Source organism: Oncorhynchus masou, chromosome 11 (genome assembly GCF_036934945.1).
Source record: "Oncorhynchus masou masou isolate Uvic2021 chromosome 11, UVic_Omas_1.1, whole genome shotgun sequence".
NCBI classification, from domain to species: Eukaryota; Metazoa; Chordata; class Actinopteri; order Salmoniformes; family Salmonidae; genus Oncorhynchus; species Oncorhynchus masou.
Genome location: NC_088222.1, coordinates 36571797 through 36590097, shown reverse-complemented (window position 1 = coordinate 36590097; position 18301 = coordinate 36571797). Strand labels below are relative to the sequence as shown.

The 18301-nt window shown below is 43.1% G+C and overlaps 1 protein-coding gene across 2 annotated transcripts in view; it reads left to right on the top strand.

Annotated features, from left to right (window-relative positions):
- The window catches only part of LOC135548621 (polypeptide N-acetylgalactosaminyltransferase 10-like), a 136845-nt gene that overhangs the window by 53293 nt on the left and 65251 nt on the right, over positions 1–18301 (top strand). For both annotated transcript variants that reach the window (XM_064978420.1, XM_064978419.1), the window contains exon 4: positions 9890–10056. In XM_064978420.1, the coding sequence (XP_064834492.1) occupies positions 9890–10056 (167 nt within the window). The remainder of the gene's footprint in view (positions 1–9889; positions 10057–18301) is intronic.

Genomic DNA, 18301 nt, shown 5'->3' with positions numbered 1-18301 from the left:
ATAAAAATACAAAAATAAATATATACTGAACGTGTAAAGTGTTGGTCCAATGTTTCATGAGCTGAAATAAAAGATCTCAGAAATGTTCCATACTCACAAAAGCTTATTTCTCCTTTGCCAAGATATGCCACACCTGTCAGGTGTATGGATTATCAAGAAACTGATTTAAACAGCATGATCATTACACAGGTGCACCTTGTGCAGGGAACAATAAAAGGCCACTCAAAAATATGCAGTTTTGTCACACAACACAATGCCACACGTTTTGAATGAGTGTGCAATTGGCATGCTGCAGGAATGTCCACCAGAGCTGTTGCCAGAGAATTGAATGTTAATTGCTCTACCAATGCTGCTGCCAATGTCATTTTAGAGAATTTGGCAGTATGTCCAACTGGCCCCACAACTGCAGACCATACTTAACCACGCCAGCCCAGGACCTCCACACCCGGCTTCTTCACCTGAAGGATCATCTGAGACCAGCCATCCGGACAGCTGATGAAATTGTACACCTGAAGAATTTCTGCACAACCTGTCAAACTGTCTCAGTGAAGCTCGTCGCCCTCAACAGGGTCTTGACTGCATTTTGGCATCGTAACCGACTTCAGTTGGCAAATGCTAACCTTCGATGGTGACTGGCACGCTTGAGAAGTGGGCTCTTCATGAATCCCGGTTTCATGTGTACCGGGCAGATGGTGTGTATGGCCTAATGATGGTGAGCGGTTTGCTGATGTCATCGTTGTGAACAGTGCCCCATGGTGGCGGTAGGGTTATGGTATGGACAGGCATAAGCTATGAACAACGAACACAATTGCATTTTATCGATGGCGATTTGAATGCTTAGAGATACCGTAACGAGATCCTGAGGCCCATTGTTGTGCATTCATCCGCTGCCATCACCTCATGTTTCAGCATAATGCACAGCCCCATGTCGCAAGGATCTGTACACAATTCCTGGAAGTTGAAAATGTCCCAGTTCTTCAATGGCCTGCATTCTGTTTGGTTCTTATTTTTCAGAGTAAATAACTCAGACACTAGAAGCTTTAACCAAGTTTAATTATTCCCAAAGGTTCTGTACAGCTGTAATTCAGACAACCCAAGAGAAGTGTTGGGTTGTCTGAATTACAGCTGTACAGAACCTTTGGGAATAATTAAACTTGGTTAAAGCTTCTAGTGTCCATATATATATACACACACACACACACACACACACACACACACACACACACACACACACACACACACACACACACACACACACACACACACACACACACACACACACACACACACACAGTGGGGCAAAAAAGTATTTAGTCAGCCACCAATTGTGCAAGTTCTCCCACTTAAAAAGATGAGGCCTGAGTCATGATGGCAGTCAAATTCCACATGACTGTTTCGTCACGTTTAACCTCTTGAATCTCCCCATCCCGGATCCGGGATCGTGACTAAAGCCTCCGGCTCATTAGCATAACGCAACGTTAACGATTTCTGAAAATCGCAAATAAAATGAAAATAATGCGCCTGCTCTCAAGCTTAGCCTTTTCTTAACAACACTGTCATCTCAGATTTTCAAAATATGCTTTTGAACCATAGCAATTGACTAATTTGTGTAAGAGTATGCTAAGCTAGCTTAGCATTTTGAGTAGCATTTAGCACGCAACATTTTCACAAAAACCAGATAACCAAATAAATAAAATCATTTATCTTTGAAGAGCTTCGGATGTTTTCAATGAGGAGACTCTCAGTTACATACCAAATGCGCAGTTTTTCCTGAAAGCGTCTGTGTGTAGGAGAAATCGCTCCATTTTGTACATCACATTTGGCTACCGAAACGAACCGAAAATTCAGTCACCTACGTCAAACTTTTTCCGAATTAACTCCATAATATCGACCGAAACATGGCAAACGTTGTTTGGAATCAATCCTCAAGGTGTTTTTTCACATATCTCTTCATTGATATATCGTTCGTGGAAGCCTGTATTCTTCTCTAAATTCCATGGAAAAATACTTGCAGCTGACTTTTGCGCACCAATTTCGGCGCAGGACACCGGGCGGACACCTGGTAAATGTGGTCTCTTATGGTCAATCTTCCAATGATATGCCTACAAATACGTCACAATGCTGCAGACACCTTGGGGAAACGACAGAAATGGCAGACTCCTCTCGCATTCACAGCCATATAAGGAGACAATGGAAAACAGAGCCTCAAAAATCCTGCTCATTTCCTGGATGCCGTCTCATCTTGGTTTTGCCTGAAGCTCACGTTCTAGGGCACGCACAGAAAATATCTTTGCAGTTCTGGACACGTCAGAGTGTTTTCTTTCGAAAGCTATCAATTATATGCATAGTCGAGCATCTTTTTGTGACAAAATATCTTGTTTAAAACGGGAACGTTTTTCATCCAAAAATGAAATTGCGCCCCTAGAGTTTCAACAGGTTAATTAGACTTCTCCAAGCTCTGATGCTGCTGATGGTCATGAGTAGCCTACACAATGTGCTAAATGCCTGGTACGCAGCCATTGTCCCTGTAATCACTCTGACATCATTGCAAATGTAATTGAAAATCTAATCAAACACTTGAGAGCTCATGTTGCGCAACATTTCTGTAGGCTATGCAATTGCATGAAAAAACTGTGATGGCATCTATTAAAAGGAGGATTACATCAGCTTTCTGTAGGCTAGGCCTACTATTTATTTCTCAACTCTCCTAATATTAAGCACATTTCTGTTCTTTACAACAGGAGTGTAGCCTGCCTTGCTGGCATGAAAATGAACCACGGGAAATGCGTCCTCCATTTGGTATTTAAGTGCATAGATGACACTTATTTTTTTCCCCCTGCCCCTATTCTGACTGGTGCATGATAATGGTCCATTCTAAATCAAAACTAATTTCACACATATATTATTTAGTATATGTAAAGACGTGATTCATTCAATAGTCTGAAGGGTGACATTATTATCATATCATGTGACTGCCACAGCCCTATCCACGGCCCTACCTTTAAAAAAAGGTATCTGTGACCAACGGATGCAGATCTGTATTCTCAGTCATGTGAACTACATAGATTAGGGCCTAATGAATTTATTTCAATTGACTGATTTCCTTATGAACTGTAACTCAGTAAAATCTTAGAAATTATTGCATTTTCTATTTATATTTTATTTTTATATTTTAGTTCACTGTAGAATGGAACAAATTAAATAGATAGTATGACTAAAGTCACAACCATGGCTAAAATGGTGTTAAGCTTTGTCTTAATGTCTACAGTCTCTGAGACCATCAGATCCTCAAGCAGGCCCGAAGGCAGCCTCACCAAACGTAAAAAAACAAAACTGAAACGTATCTACAGCTGAAAATAACTTAAATATTAGATTGGCAGTCACTCGCCAGAAATTAAAGCAGAAATTAAACTTTCTTGACCTGGGTCTTTTTGTTTTAACTTCCCACTACAGCACTATTTATCTGCACTAAAACGCAGATGCCGGAGAAGAGGAAGAGAAAGAAGAAGTGGAGCCCTAGTCAGACTCAGGCGTTGTTTATACCATCCACCGTTTCCAAATATTACTCGCTGACGTTCAATCTCTGGATAATAAAGTAGATTCATTTAGGTTGAGGATCTCCTTTCAGAGAGACATCAGGGACTGTAAAACTCTGTTTTATACTATCAAGGCCTTTGCCGAAATGTATTATCCCCGTCCGTTTGGCCAGATGGGTTCTCCGTCCATCGCGTATACAGGAAGAAAGAACTCTCCTGGAAAAAGTAAGGTGAAGGGGTTTGTTTCATGATTAACAACTCATGGTGGGTTTGTGTTAAAGTTCAGGAACTCAAGTCCTTTTGTTCTCCTGATCTGGAATACCTCACCATCAAATGCCGACCAACTTAACGATCGAGATCATTTTCTTCAGGCATCATCACTGCTGTGTACATTACCCCCCTAAACTGACACACCGACAGGTCTCAAGGAACTACACTGGACTATGGGCTAACTCTATAAACCGTGTATCCTGAGGCTGCATTTATTGTAGCTGGGGACTTTAACCTCTCTGAACCACCAATCCCGGATCCGGGATAATTGTCATCAGCAATGCTGAATAGCATAGCGCAAATGTTAATAGAAAATATTAATATTCATGAAATCACAAGTGCAATATTTTGAAACACAGCTTAGCCTTTTGTTAATCACCCTGTCGTCTCAGATTTTGAAATTATGCTTTACAGCGAAAGCAATCCAAGTGTTTGTGTAATTTTATCGATAGCCCAGCATAGCATTATGTACACTTAGCATCAGGAAGCTTGTTCACGAAAATCAGAAAAGTAATCAAATGAACCGTTTACCTTTGATAATCTTCAGATGTTTTCACTCACGAGACTCCCAGTTACACGGCAAATGTTCCTTTTGTTCCATTTAGATTTTTATACCCAAAATACCGTAACGAAAACGCATGTCCACAGAAACATGTCAAGCGTTTTTTATAATCATTCTTCAGGTAGTTTCTAAAATACAGTATATATTCAATAATATATCAACCGAGTGTGTAGCTTTCTCCACAACAAATCAAATCAAATTTTATTTGTCACATACACATGGTTAGCAGATTTTAATGCGAGTGTAGCGAAATGCTTGTGCTTCCAGTTCCGACAATGCAGTAATAACCAACAAGTAATCTAACTAACAATTCCAAAACTAATTTCTTATACACAGTGTAAGGGGATAAAGAATATGTACATAAAGATATATGAATGAGTGATGGTACAGAGCAGCATAGGCAAGATACAGTAGATGGTATCGAGTACAGTATATACCAATGAGATGAGTATGTAAACAAAGTGGCATAGTTAAAGTGGCTAGTGATACATGTATTACATAAGGATGCAGTAGATGATATAGAGGACAGTATATACATATGAGATGAATAATGTAGGGTATGTAAACATTATATTAGGTAGCACTGTTTAAAGTGGCTAGTGATATATTTTACATTTCCCATCAATTCCCATTATTAAAGTGGCTGGAGTTGAGTCAGTGTGTTGGCAGCAGCCACTCAATGTTAGTGGTTGCTGTTTAACAGTCTGATGGCCTTGAGATAGAAGCTGTTTTTCAGTCTCTCGGTCCCAGCTTTGATGAACCTGTACTGACCTCGCCTTCTGGATGATAGCGGGGTGAACAGGCAGTGGCTTGATGATCTTTATGGCCTTCCTGTAACATCGGGTGGTGTAGGTGTCCTGGAGGGCAGGTAGTTTGCCCCCGGTGATGCGTTGTGCAGACCTCACAACCCTCTGGAGAGCCTTACGGTTGTGGGCGGAGCAGTTGCCGTACCAGGCGGTGATACAGCCCTCCAGGATGCTCTCGATTGTGCATCTGTAGAAGTTTGTGAGTGCTTTTGGTGACAAGCCAAATTTCTTCAGCCTCCTGAGGTTGAAGAGGCACTGCTGCGCCTTCTTCACGATGCTGTCTGTGTGGGTGGACCAATTCAGTTTGTCTGATGTGTATGCCGAGGAACTTAAAACTTACTACCCTCTCCACTACCGTTCCATCGATGTGGATAGGGGGTGTTCCCTCTGCTGTTTCCTGAAGTCCACAATCATCTCCTTAGTTTTGTTGACATTGAGTGTGAGGTTATTTTCCTGACAGCACACTCCGAGGGCCCTCACCTCCTCCCTGTAGGCCGTCTCGTCGTTGTTGGTAATCAAGCCGGACGAGCTTGGAGGGTACTATGGTGTTGAATGCCGAGCTGTAGTCGATGAACAGCATTCGCACATAGGTATTCTTCTTGTCCAGATGGGTGAGGGCAGTGTGCCAGTGTGGTTGAGATTGCATCGTCTGTGGACCTATTTGGGCGGTAAGCAAATTGGAGTGGGTCTAAGGTGTCAGGTAGGGTGGAGGTGATATGGTCCTTGACTAGTCTCTCAAAGCACTTCATGAGGAACGCGAAGTGAGGCGGCCATCGCTGTCGGCGCCGGAGGAACAATGGCCGTTTTATTGTTGGGAAATGTTCTGGGTCTCCTCAATTGCGCACCAACTCACTCAGAGCCCCCACCTATCCACTTACACACTGTGATCCTTCACCCTCATTTTTCAAAATAAAAGCCTGAAACTATGTCTAAAGACTGACACCTTAGGGAAGCCGCAGAAAAAGGAATCTGGTTGATATCCCTTTAAATGAAGGACAGGCACGCATAGGAACACAGAAGTTTCAAAATAAGAGGCTCTTCCTGATTGGATTATCCTCAGGCTTTTGCCTGGAATATCAGTTCTGTTATACTCACAGACAATATGTTTACATTTTTGGAAACTTTCGAGTTTTCTATCCTAATCTGTCAATTATATGCATATTCTAGCATCTGGTCATGAGAAATAGGCCGTTTACTTTGGAAACGTTATTTTTCCAAACGTAAAAATAAAGCAAATCTACCGATTTATTCTGCCAACACATCTCTTGTGCTACACGCACATCACAGCAGCCTGGATCATTGCTACTCTCTTCCGGGGTGGCTACATGGCACTCCCCGCCCTCCCTTTGGCAAACCGGATCACACCTCCATTCTGATCCTCCCCACCTATAGGCAGAAACGTAAAACGGGAATCACCTGTGGTTCAACGTTGGTCTGATCAATTGAATTGGGAAATGTTCTGGGTCTCCTCTGAGAATAGAATTGACATACACGGACTCATTGACTGGGTTCATCAGGAAGTGCATAGAAGATGGTCCCACAGTGATGATTTAGAACATATCCAAACCAAAAGCTGTGGATAGATGGCAGCATTCGCAAACTATTAGGGACATGGACGTGTACAAACAGACCAGCTATGCCTTATTTCCGTAATGCAATCTGAGGCAAAACAACAATACAGGGACAAAGTGGAGTCGAAATTCAATGGCTCAGATATGAGACATGTGGCAGACAATCACAGATTATAAAGCCAGCCATGTTGGACACAAGACGCCTCTCTACTGAAAAAGGTATAAACATATTTTACGCCTATTTCATGGAAAATAACATCAAGCCGCTGACATAGGCCCCTGATGCTCACCAGGAACTGTGTGCTCTCTTTCTCCGTGGCCGACGTGAGGGATGTCATTTAAGCATGTTAACCATAAGCAAGGCTTCTTGCCCAGACAGCATCCCAAGCCGCGTCCTCAGAGCATGTGCAGACCAGCTAGCTGGAGTGTTTACCTACATATTCAATCTCTCCATATCCCAGTCTGTTGTCCCCACTTGCTTCAAGATTTCCACCATTGTTCCTGTACCGAAGATGGCAATGGTAACTAAATGACTCGCCCAATAGCACTAACTTTTGTCATCATGAAGTGATTTGAGAGGATGGTTAAGGACCATATCACATCCACATTACACGACACCCTAGACCCCTTCAATTCGCATACCGCCCCAACAGATCCACAAATGATGCAATTGCCATTACACTACCCTATACCACCTGGACGAGAAATACCTATGTCAGAATGCTGTTCATTGACTACAGATCAGCCTTCAACACCATAGTGCCCTTCAAGCTCATCCCCTTTGAGGATGAGCACATGCTCAGCCTCGTCCTGTATTCCCTGTTCACGCACGTCTCCAATTTAATCGTCAAGTTTTCTGACAGTCGTGATAGGCCTGATTACCAACAACAATGAGCCTACAGGGAGGAGGTGAGAGCCCTAACTGAGTGGTGCCAGAAAAGTAACCTCTCCCTCAAAGTAAAAAAAACGAAGGAGCTAATTGTGGACCTCAGGAGTGCACACGTCCACATCGACTGGGCCGCAGTGGAGAGGGTCAAAAGCTTCAGGTTTCTCGGCGTGCACATCACTGAACACCTGAAAGGGTCCCTTCAGACAAACAGTGTGGCGAAGAAGACCCAAACACACCTCTTCAATCGCAGGAGGCTAAAGAAATTCTGCTAGGCCCCTAAGACCCTCTGACTTCTACAGATGCACCATTGAGCGCGTCCTGTCTGGCTGTATCAATGCCTGGTACGGCAATTGCAACGTCCATAACCACAGGGCTCTCCAGAGGTTGGTACAGTCAGCCCAGTGCATCACCGGGGGCACACTGCCTGTCCTCAAGGACATCTACAGCACCCGGTGTCACAGGAAGGCCAAGAAGATCATCAAGGACCTCAGCCACCCGAGCAATGGCCTGTTTACCCCGCTACCATCTAGAAGGCAAAGATGGTACAGGTGCATCAAAAGTTGGGACCAAAAGTCTGAGATACTGTCTATCTCCAGGCCATCAATGTTAAACAGTCACCACTTGTACTCTTGTACCCCCAGTACCATGCCCTGAACCTTAGTCACTGTTACTAGCCGGCTACCACCCGGTACTCGACCCTGCACCTTAAATTCTGCTGCCTTATGTACATAGTCATTGAACACCGGTCACTTTTTAATAATGTTGAATGAATGGTTTTACACACTTTATGTAAATATAAAATGTTGCCGGAAGAAATGGCAGCAGTTTTATGGGTGCCCAACCAATTGTGCCGGGATTCTTCCGATGGCGTTTAGGAGTACAGCACATCAGTCACTGGCTTTATCAATAAGTGCATCGAGGACGTCGTCCCCACAGTGACTGTACCTACATACCCCAACCAGAAGCCATGGATTACAGGCAACATTCGCATTGAGCTAAAGGGTAGAGCTGCCGCTTTCAAGGTGTGGGACTCTAACCTGGAAGCTTACAAGAAATCCTGCTATGCCTTACGACGAACCATCAAACAGGCAAAGTGTCAATACAGGTCTAAGATTGAATCATACTACACCGGCTCCGATGCTCGTCTTATGTGGTAGGGCTTGCAAACTATTACAGACTACAAAGGGAAGCACAGCCGCGAGCTGCCCAGTGACACGAGCCTACCAGACGAGCTAAATCACTTCTATGCTCGCATTGAGGCAAGCAACACTGAGACATGCATGATGGCATCAGCTGTTCCGGACGACTGTGTGGTCACTCTCTCCGTAGCCTACGTGAGTAAGACCTTTAAACAGGTCAACATACACAAGGCTGCGGGGCCAGACGTGTGCTCAGCTGCTGACATCAACAACAAACTAGAATGGTCCAAACACACCAAGACAGTCGTAAAGAGGGCACGACAAAGCCTATTCCCCCTCAGGAAACCAAAAAGAGTTGGCATGGGTCCTGAGATCCTCAAAAGATTCTACAGCTGCAACATCGAGAGCATCCTGACTGGTTGCATCACTGCCTGGTACGGCAATTGCCTCGGACCGCAAGGCACTACAGAGGGTATTGCGAAAGGCCGAGTACTTCACTGGGGCTAAGCTGCCTGCCATCCAGGACCTCTACACCAGGTGGTGTCAGAGGAAGGCCCTAAAAATTGTCAAAGACTCCAGCCACCCCAGTCATAGACTGTTCTCTTTTTACTGTTTTATTTTTTTACTTACCTATTGTTCACCTAATACCTTTTGCACTATTGGTTAGAGCCTGTAAGTAAGCATTTCACTGTAAGGTCTACTACACCTGTTGTATTTGATAAACGTGACAAATAAACTTTGATTTGATATACTATTTTCTAGTCCTACTCATCCTATATAACTACTGCTGTACAGACATTTTCTATTTATATGTCTATACACCAGTATTTATTCATTTAATAACATTGCTCGTTCTGATATAGGATGTAAATAAATCAATTGTATGTATTGCTGGGTGTTTCTGCACTTTTGGAGCTGGAAACACAAGCATTTCGCTGCATCTGTGATAACATCTGCATATGTGTGCGCAACAAATAAACTTTGATTTGATCCTAGATCAGCAATAATAATCTTGAGAAACTATGAACACCAGCTCTACACTGTGGTCTCTCTCTTCACTTTTTGGTAAATGCTGTTTGTTGTCTTATTTGTTTAGTTGCTTGTTTGTGTGTTTAGCTGTAAACAGAAGCTGTATGCGGTGAAGTTGCCCAACACCAGCATCATCATACCATTCCACAACGAGGGCTGGTCATCCCTGCTCAGGACTGTACACAGCGTGCTCAACCGGTCCCCCCCTGAGCTCATTGCTGAGGTCATACTGGTGGACGACTTCAGTGACAAAGGTACACTGAGACATGCATGGATCCACACACACACACACACACAGTGTATACACTGTTCCCTCAGTGTATAAGTGACTCATTTGTTTACCAGCATGTTTGCTGAGGGTTGTCCCGCAGTCATTTATTAACAAGGCCGAGACCAGGACTGCAGCTCTAGAGCCTCCGTCAGCAGCTGAGCTCTTCTCTTCCATTCCCAGCCCCTCTCAGCCCAGCCTTCACCATGCCGTGTTTAATTAATCTTTAATTAGCTCCACCGCCACCCCAACCTCATTGATGGATGTGTTTTCCATTATAAATCAGCTGTTTCCAACAATGTCTACACTGTTTCTGATCAATTTGATGTTATATTAATGGACAAAAAAAGCATGCTTTTCTTTCAAAAACCAAAATTTCTAAGTGACCCCGAATTTTTTGAACGTGGGTGTGTGGGTGGGTATACGGACAGTTGAGAAAAGATTGGAAAGGTAGGAGGAGGATTCAACCCCATGCCGACTCTGGCATATTAACGTGTGCTGGGGTCAGTTAGCGGCTCTAACCACTAGACCACACAGGCCACAAATTACTGTAAATCTTATACAGATCTTGACTTTAATGTCAGTGAGGGGGAAAATCACCTGTTGTCAGGACTGAATCAGACGCTGGTTAGATGTGGAAGGATTAAAACCAGCAGTGCTGTTGACTGGACATTGAAGACTAGTGTTTGAGTAGGCCTGTTTAAGAAGAATTCTACAGTCTGTTTGTGTTCCCAAACACGGTTTAATCAGTTTGAACTATGGAGTCAATGCACGACTCTAAACTCTTACATAATGAATCAGAGGTGTATAATTTCTTGCCCACACTTTCTCCCAGAATATTTAATAATGCATTCTGGCTAAATAGAAGAGTGAATATTAATCATGTCTTAGTTATAGGGGTGCAGAATATGTCAGGCCATCATGTGATCTACACACTGCAGTGCAATGTACAAAGACTGTAAATGGTATAGGTTACATACTATCGACTTTAGCGTGGGGTTGCATAGAGCCTACAGTGCTGCTGAATCACACACACCATACTGTATAGCTCCTTCTGACACAGAGCTGTGGACGAGTCATATTTGCTCAGGGAAAATGAACAAATGATTATGCTAATGCTGTCCAGGGTGTGATTGCTATTCGGTCCTCTTTATGAAAAAAAGAAAACTTTGGGCTATAATCAATCCAGGTCCTGTGCCAGCCCTGGGTGACTCATTTGCAGCAGTGAGGCCACAACATTCTTTATACACCACCTCCCACCACCAAGTGAAACCACCTCATTTGTTACTTGGTGGTGATTAGCCTTTCATATCTTCTGTGGTAGCTAGCTAGCCTGTGGTAATGCAGATTTTATTATTTGGATGAATGCACATTGGGGCTCCCGAGTGGCGCAGCAGTCTTTAGGCACTGCATCTCAGTGCTATAGGCGTCACTACAGACCCTGATTCGATTCCAGGCTGTATTAGAACCAGCTGTGATTGGGAATCCAATAGAGCGGTGCAGGGTAACCTAGTGGTTAGAGCGTTGGACTAGTAACCGAAAGGTTGCAAGTTCGAATCCCCGAGCTGACAAGGTACAGATCTGTCGTTCTGCCCCTGAACAGGCAGTTAACCCACTGTTCCTAGGCCGTCATTGAAAATAAGAATTTGCTCTCGCCATAAGCCTACATGTTCCCAAATGGGAACTACACCCCCCCCCCCCCCCCCCCCCGTTCAGCTCAAATGGTGGCGCAGGGAAAGCAAAAATATTCTTAAAAATATTTAACCTCCACACATTCACAAGTCCAATACCTTAAATGAAAGATAAACACCTTGTTTATCTACCCAGCGTGTCAGATTTTTTAAATGTTTTACAGCGAAAACATAGCACATATTTATGTTAAACCACCACTAGGAAAGCATACAATATGTAGCCACATTGCTATGCAAAATAGCACAATCACAAACGTAGGATTAAAAGAAAAATAATTCACTAACCTTTTGAAAATCTTCATCAGATGACAGTAATAGCACATGTTACACAGTACATTTGTTTTTTTCAATAATATGCCATTTATATCCATAAATCTCCGTTTACATTGAGCCATGTTCAAAAAATGCATCAAAAATGTCCGGAGAATTTATAAATAGCTCCGACAGCTAACGCCAGATAACAGCAATAAACATCATAAACTTTGACTAAATATACATGTTCTACATATATTTAGAAAGATACACTTCTTCTTAATGCAAACGCTGTGTTACATTTATTTTTAACGTTACAGAATTCGTTCACTATTCAATAATCTGAGACGGCGCTCAGACATTAGCATTATTTCTCTACTATGTTGGAGTCGGCAGAAATACAATTTTATAACATAAATATTCCCTTACCTTTGATGGTCTTCGACCAGAATGTCGTGGAAGGAGTTATATTAGGTAAGTATAACGTTTGGTTGCAGTTGGTGTGTCTTTGTATTAGCAAATGCTAACATCTTCAGGTGAATTACCCCAAAAAGGACTTCTGATCACGAACAATTGCGCACCAAAACTTCAAAATTACATATTATATGTCGACTAAAGTGGTCAAAGTAAGTGCAGAATCAAGCTTTAGGATGTTTTTAACGTACAAAACAATTGGCGATTAAATCAAGTGAAAGGAAATCTTCTCATGCGAGCTGGAACAAAGAGACCCTTTTTGCCAAGCGCGCGCCTAAAAACTCGTGACACCTCAGTATTTTGCCCGCCAAGTGGTCAAAGCTCGTGCTATTTTCTCCGTTCCACGTCTCATTGAAAGACGAGAGCGCGCTGAAGAAATAGAAACTGTTCCGAGATCCGTAGCTGGTTGGGAAGGGTGGGGGCGATGACGTCAAAGTTGGAGCAACTTGCTTAGGTGAGAGAGAGAGAGTTTGGGAGAATGGCTGCCCTGTGAGTTCTGCTTTACATACAGACATAATTCGAACGGTTTTAGAAGCTTTAGAGTGTTTTCTATTCAATAATAATTATTATATGCATATATTAGCAATTTGACAGTTTTTTTTTTAGTTTACTCTGGGCACACTTCATCCAAAGGGGGCAGTATTGTCCCGAGCCTTAACAGGTTTTAACTGACTTGCCTAGTAAAATAAAGGTAAAATATATATTTATTTTTTTAAACAATTGGCCCAGCGTCGTCCGTGTAAGGGTTTGGCCGGGGTTGGCCGTCACTGTAAATAAGAATTTGTTCTTAACGGACTTGACTAGTTAAAATAATAAAAATGAATGGTTTGGTTACAATTGGCTTTTGCTGGTCATAGGAGATATGGAAAACAATGTAGTACTATTGATGAAACACATGGTAGGTGTTTGTAATCATTAACTAATCTCTCGGTAGCTATGGTAATTATGCCCTAGTGTACATATCAGTACACAACCAACTGCTGTGACATCTGCAAAATGTTTCCAGGCTTTTGTATCATAAGCAATGTTTGACCATTTGTCTTACCTGTGATCTTCATTTTTGTTTCTGCCAAATGACTTAAATGTAATGTTTTATTCAACCAAACTTTTCTCTTCCACTTCATTAAGTCACTGCAAAGTCAGTCTTTTGTTGTTGGGCTTTTCAGTAAAACTTCCATTTAGCGTATGTTTTCAGTATCGAACTGTTTCCCTTGCCCCATCACAGCATTTTCATTTTGAGCATAGTGCAGAAAGTATGAACTAATGAATAAGGGATGCAATGTATATGTTCTGCTGTTCATGTTCCAGACCGAATAAACCATCTGTCTTTCAGTGGATTTAAAGAAATGTCACAGGATTCATCATGACGATTCATTGCATTTTCACATGACATTTGCAATACCAAATTATTCGTCAGTGCGCGGTAGGTGCATATGGAATTGAAGTACAGTATTGTCTGAGTGGTTCAAATTAAGAGGTTTTTGAACAACATAACATTTTATTGGTCACATACACATGGTTAGCAGATGTTAATGCAAGTGTAGTGAAATACTTGTGCTTCTAGTTCCAACAGTGCAGTAATATCTAACAATTCCCATCAACTACTTAATACACACATCTAACAAGTAATCTAACAATTCCCCAACTACCTAATACACACATCTAAAGGGGTGGATGAGAATATGTACATATAAATATATGGATGAGCGATGGCCGAGCGGCATAGGCAAGGTGCAGTTGATGGTATAAAATACAGTATATACATGTAATATGAGTAATGTAAGATATGTACACATTATTAAAGTGGCATTATTTAGAGACTAGTGATTGGGTCTCAATGTGGGCAGCAGCCTCTGAGTTAGTGATTGCTGTTTAGCAGTCTAATGGCCTTGAGATAGAAGTGGTTTCTCAATCTCTCGGTCCCAGCTTTGATGCACCTGTACTGACCTCGCCTTTTGGATGATAGCGGTGTGAACAGGCAGTGGCTCGGGTGGTTGTTGTCCTTGATGATTTTGGCCTTCCTGTGACATCGGGTGGTGTAGATGTCATGGAGGGCAGGTAGTTTGCCCCCGGTGATGTGTTGTGCAGACCGCACCGCCTTCTGGAGAGCCTTGCGGTTGAGGGCGGTGCAGTTGCCTTACCAGGCTGTGATACAGCCCAACAGGATGCTCTTGATTTTGCATCTGTAAAAATTTTGTCAGGATTTTGGGTGACAAGCCAAATTTCTTCAGCCTCCTGAGGTTGAAGAGTCGCTGTTACGCCGCCTTCACCACACTGTCTGTGTGGGGGGACCATTTCAGTTTGTCTGTGATGTTTACGCCCAGGAACTTAACACTTCCCACCTTCTCCACTACTGACCCCGATGTGGATAGGGGGGTGCTCCCTTTACTGTTTCCTGAAGTACAGGATCACCTCCTTTGTTTTGTTGACTTTGAGTGAGAGGTTGTTTTCCTGACACCACACTCAGAGTGTACTCATGTCCTCCCTATAGGCTCTCTCGTCGTTGTTGGTGATCAAGCCCACCACTGTTGTGTCGTCTGCAAGCTTGATGATTGAGTTAGAGGTGTGCATGGCCATGCAGTCGTGGGTGAACAGGGAGTACAGGAGAGGGCTAAGCACACACCATTGTGGGGCCCCAGTGTTGAGGGTCATTGACATGAAGATGTTGTTTCCTACCTTCACCACCTGGTGGCAGCCCGTCAAATTCCAGGATCCAGTTGCACAGGGAGGGGTTGAGACCCAGGGCCTCCAGCTTGATGATGAGCTTGGAGGTTACTATGGTGTTCAACACTGAGCTGTAGTCAATGAACAGGTTTATTTTTGTCCAGTTGGCATAGGACAGTGTGCAGTGCCATGACGATTGTTCATCTGTGGACCTGTTGGGGCGGTATGCAAACTGACGTGGGTCTCGGGTGGCCGGTAAGGAGGCGGTGATATGATCCTTGACTAGTCTCTCAAAGCACTTCATGATGACAGAAGTAAGCACTATGGGTGGTAGTCACTGAGTTCAGTTATCTTTGCCTTCTTGGGTACAGGAACAATGGTAGCCATCTTGAAGCATATGGGGACAACAGACTGGGATAGGGAACAATTAAAATATGCACACGTAAACACACTAGCCAGCTGGTCTGCGCATGCTCTGAGGACGCCGTCTTGGCCAGCAGCCTTGTGAGGGTTTTACTCACGTCAGCCACTGAAGAGGATAGGGGGGGGAATGTGTTTGTTTGTCTGGAAGCGTGAGGTCGGTATCCGTGACGTGGCTGTTTTTGTAGTCCGTGATTTCCTGTGGACCCTGCCACATCCGTCTCGTGTCTGAGCTGTTGAATTGCCTGTACTGGCATTTTGCTTGTTTGATTGCCTTGTGGAGTGAATAACTACACTGTTTATATTCAGCCATATCACCAGACCTCTTTCCATGATTAAATGCGGTGGATCGCACTTTCAGTTTTTCGCAAATGCTTCCATCATCCACAGTTTCTAGTTAGGGTAGGTTTTAATAGTCACAGTGGGTATGACATCTCCAATGCACTTATTTATAAATGCACTCACCAAGTCAGTGTATAGATCAATGTCATTCTCTGAGGCTGACTGGAACATATTCCAGTCCGCGTGATCAAAACAATCTTGGAGTGTGGCTTCCGATTTGTCAGACCAGCGTTGAATGGTTCTCGTCACTGGTACATCCTCGTCACTTGTACCATGGGCCTCCAAGGTACATATCAGCAAGTTGCTATAATCAACAAACCTATTCATTATTTATGGTTTATCTGTTTTTTTCCTTTTGTGTAAGAGGCCTGTACATCTACTCATTGTGCCTGCTATAGGAACACATATTTCCCCTTCGTTTATCATCATCATCTCAGAAGACGCATGCAGAGTACTTTACAGCCAGACTCATTTTCCGTTCAGCATGTTCTTAATCTCTCCAATCTCCCTCCCATTACGCTGGTTTTCAGGTGGGGTGTTGTCTCTTTTAAGACGGTGTCTCAGAGAACATGAGAATCACCCTGGGCTCATCAGCTCCAGTTTTAGTCTGTCTCTTTTATAAAAGTCTGTGCTCAGACAGACTGTGCAATCAGGAACAGATGACAGGCCGTCAGATGGGGCCTCAAACCAGCATTAAAATATGCGGTGCACTAAAGCAATTATCGTCAGAAGCCAAATGACGCACGTTGTCAGACAAAGCCAGGTCAACTTTGGATGCTTTTAAGCTGCCTGTTTTTACTCATATGCCAATTGTTGCCTTCGTGGTACATTTACAGTGCATTCAGAAAATATTCAGGCACTTGACTTTTTCCACATTTTGTTATGTTATAGCCTTATTCTAAAATTTGATTAAATAGTTATTTTTCCTCATCAATCTACACACAATACCCCATAATGACAAAGCAAAAAAGGTTTTTAGAAATTTGTGCAAATGTATTAAAGTAAAATATGGAACTATCACATTCACTTAAGTATTCATATCTTTTACTCAGTACTTTTGTTGATGCACGTTTGGCAGCGATCACAGCCTCAAGTCTTCTCGAAAGTTTTAAGTTCCTCGGCGTACACATCACGTACAAACTGAATTGGTCCACCCACACAGACAGCGAAGCTGGTGAAGAAGGCCAAACAGCGCCTCTTCAACCTCAGGAGGCTGAAGAAATTTGGCTTGTCACCAAAAGAACTCACAAACTTCTACAGATGCACAATTGAGAGCATCCTGTTGGGCTGTATCACCGCCTGGTACGGCAACTGCTCCGCCCACAACTGTAAGGCTCTCCAGAGGGGAGTGAGGTCTGCACAACGTATCACTACCTGCCCTCCAGGACACCTACACCACCCAATGTCACAGGAAGGCCATAAAGATCATCAAGGACAACAACCACCCGAGCCACTGCCTGTTCACCCCGCTACAGTCCATCCAGAAGGCGAGGTCAGTACAGGTGCGTCAAAGCAGGGACCGAGAGACAGAAGCTGTTTTTCAATCTCAAGGCCATCAGACTGTTAATTAAACAGCCACCACTAACATTGGGTAGCTGCTGCCATACATGTAAAAAATGTATCACTAGCCACTTTAAACAATGCCGCTTAATATAATGTTTACATACCCTACATTACTCATCTCATATGTATATACTGTACTCGATACCATCTATTGCATCTTGCCTATGCCATTCTGTACCATCACTCATTCATATATCTTTATGTACATAATCTTCATCCCTTTACACGTGTGTGTGTGTGTGTGTGTGTGTGTGTGTGTGTGTGTGTGTGTGTGTATAAGGTAGTTTTTGTGAAATTGTTAGGTTAGATTACTCGTTGGTTATTACTTTATTGTCGGATCTAGAAGCACAAGCATTTCGCTACGCTCGCATTAACATCTGCTAACAATGTGTATGTGACATACAATTTGATTAGATTTCATTTGGAGCTCTGTCAGAGTAACCATTGGGTTCTTGGTCACCTCCCTGACCAAGTTCTAGGAAGAGTCTTGGTGGTTCCAAACTAATTCCATTTTAAGAATGATGGAGGCCACTGTGTTCTTGGGGACCTTCAATGCTGCAGACATTTTTTGGTACCATTCCCGGAGCTCTACGGACAATTCCTTCGACCTCATGGCTTTTGCTCTGACATGCACTGTCAGCTTTGGAACCTTAAAAATACCAGGTGTGTGCCTTTCCAAATCATGTCCAATCAATTGAATTTACCACAGGTGGACTTCAATAAAGTTTTAGAAACAGCTCAAAGATAATCAATGGAAACAGGATGCACCTAGGGTTGCAAAGGGTTGGAAACTTACCCAGGGGAAATTAACCTGTCCAGCTTGTT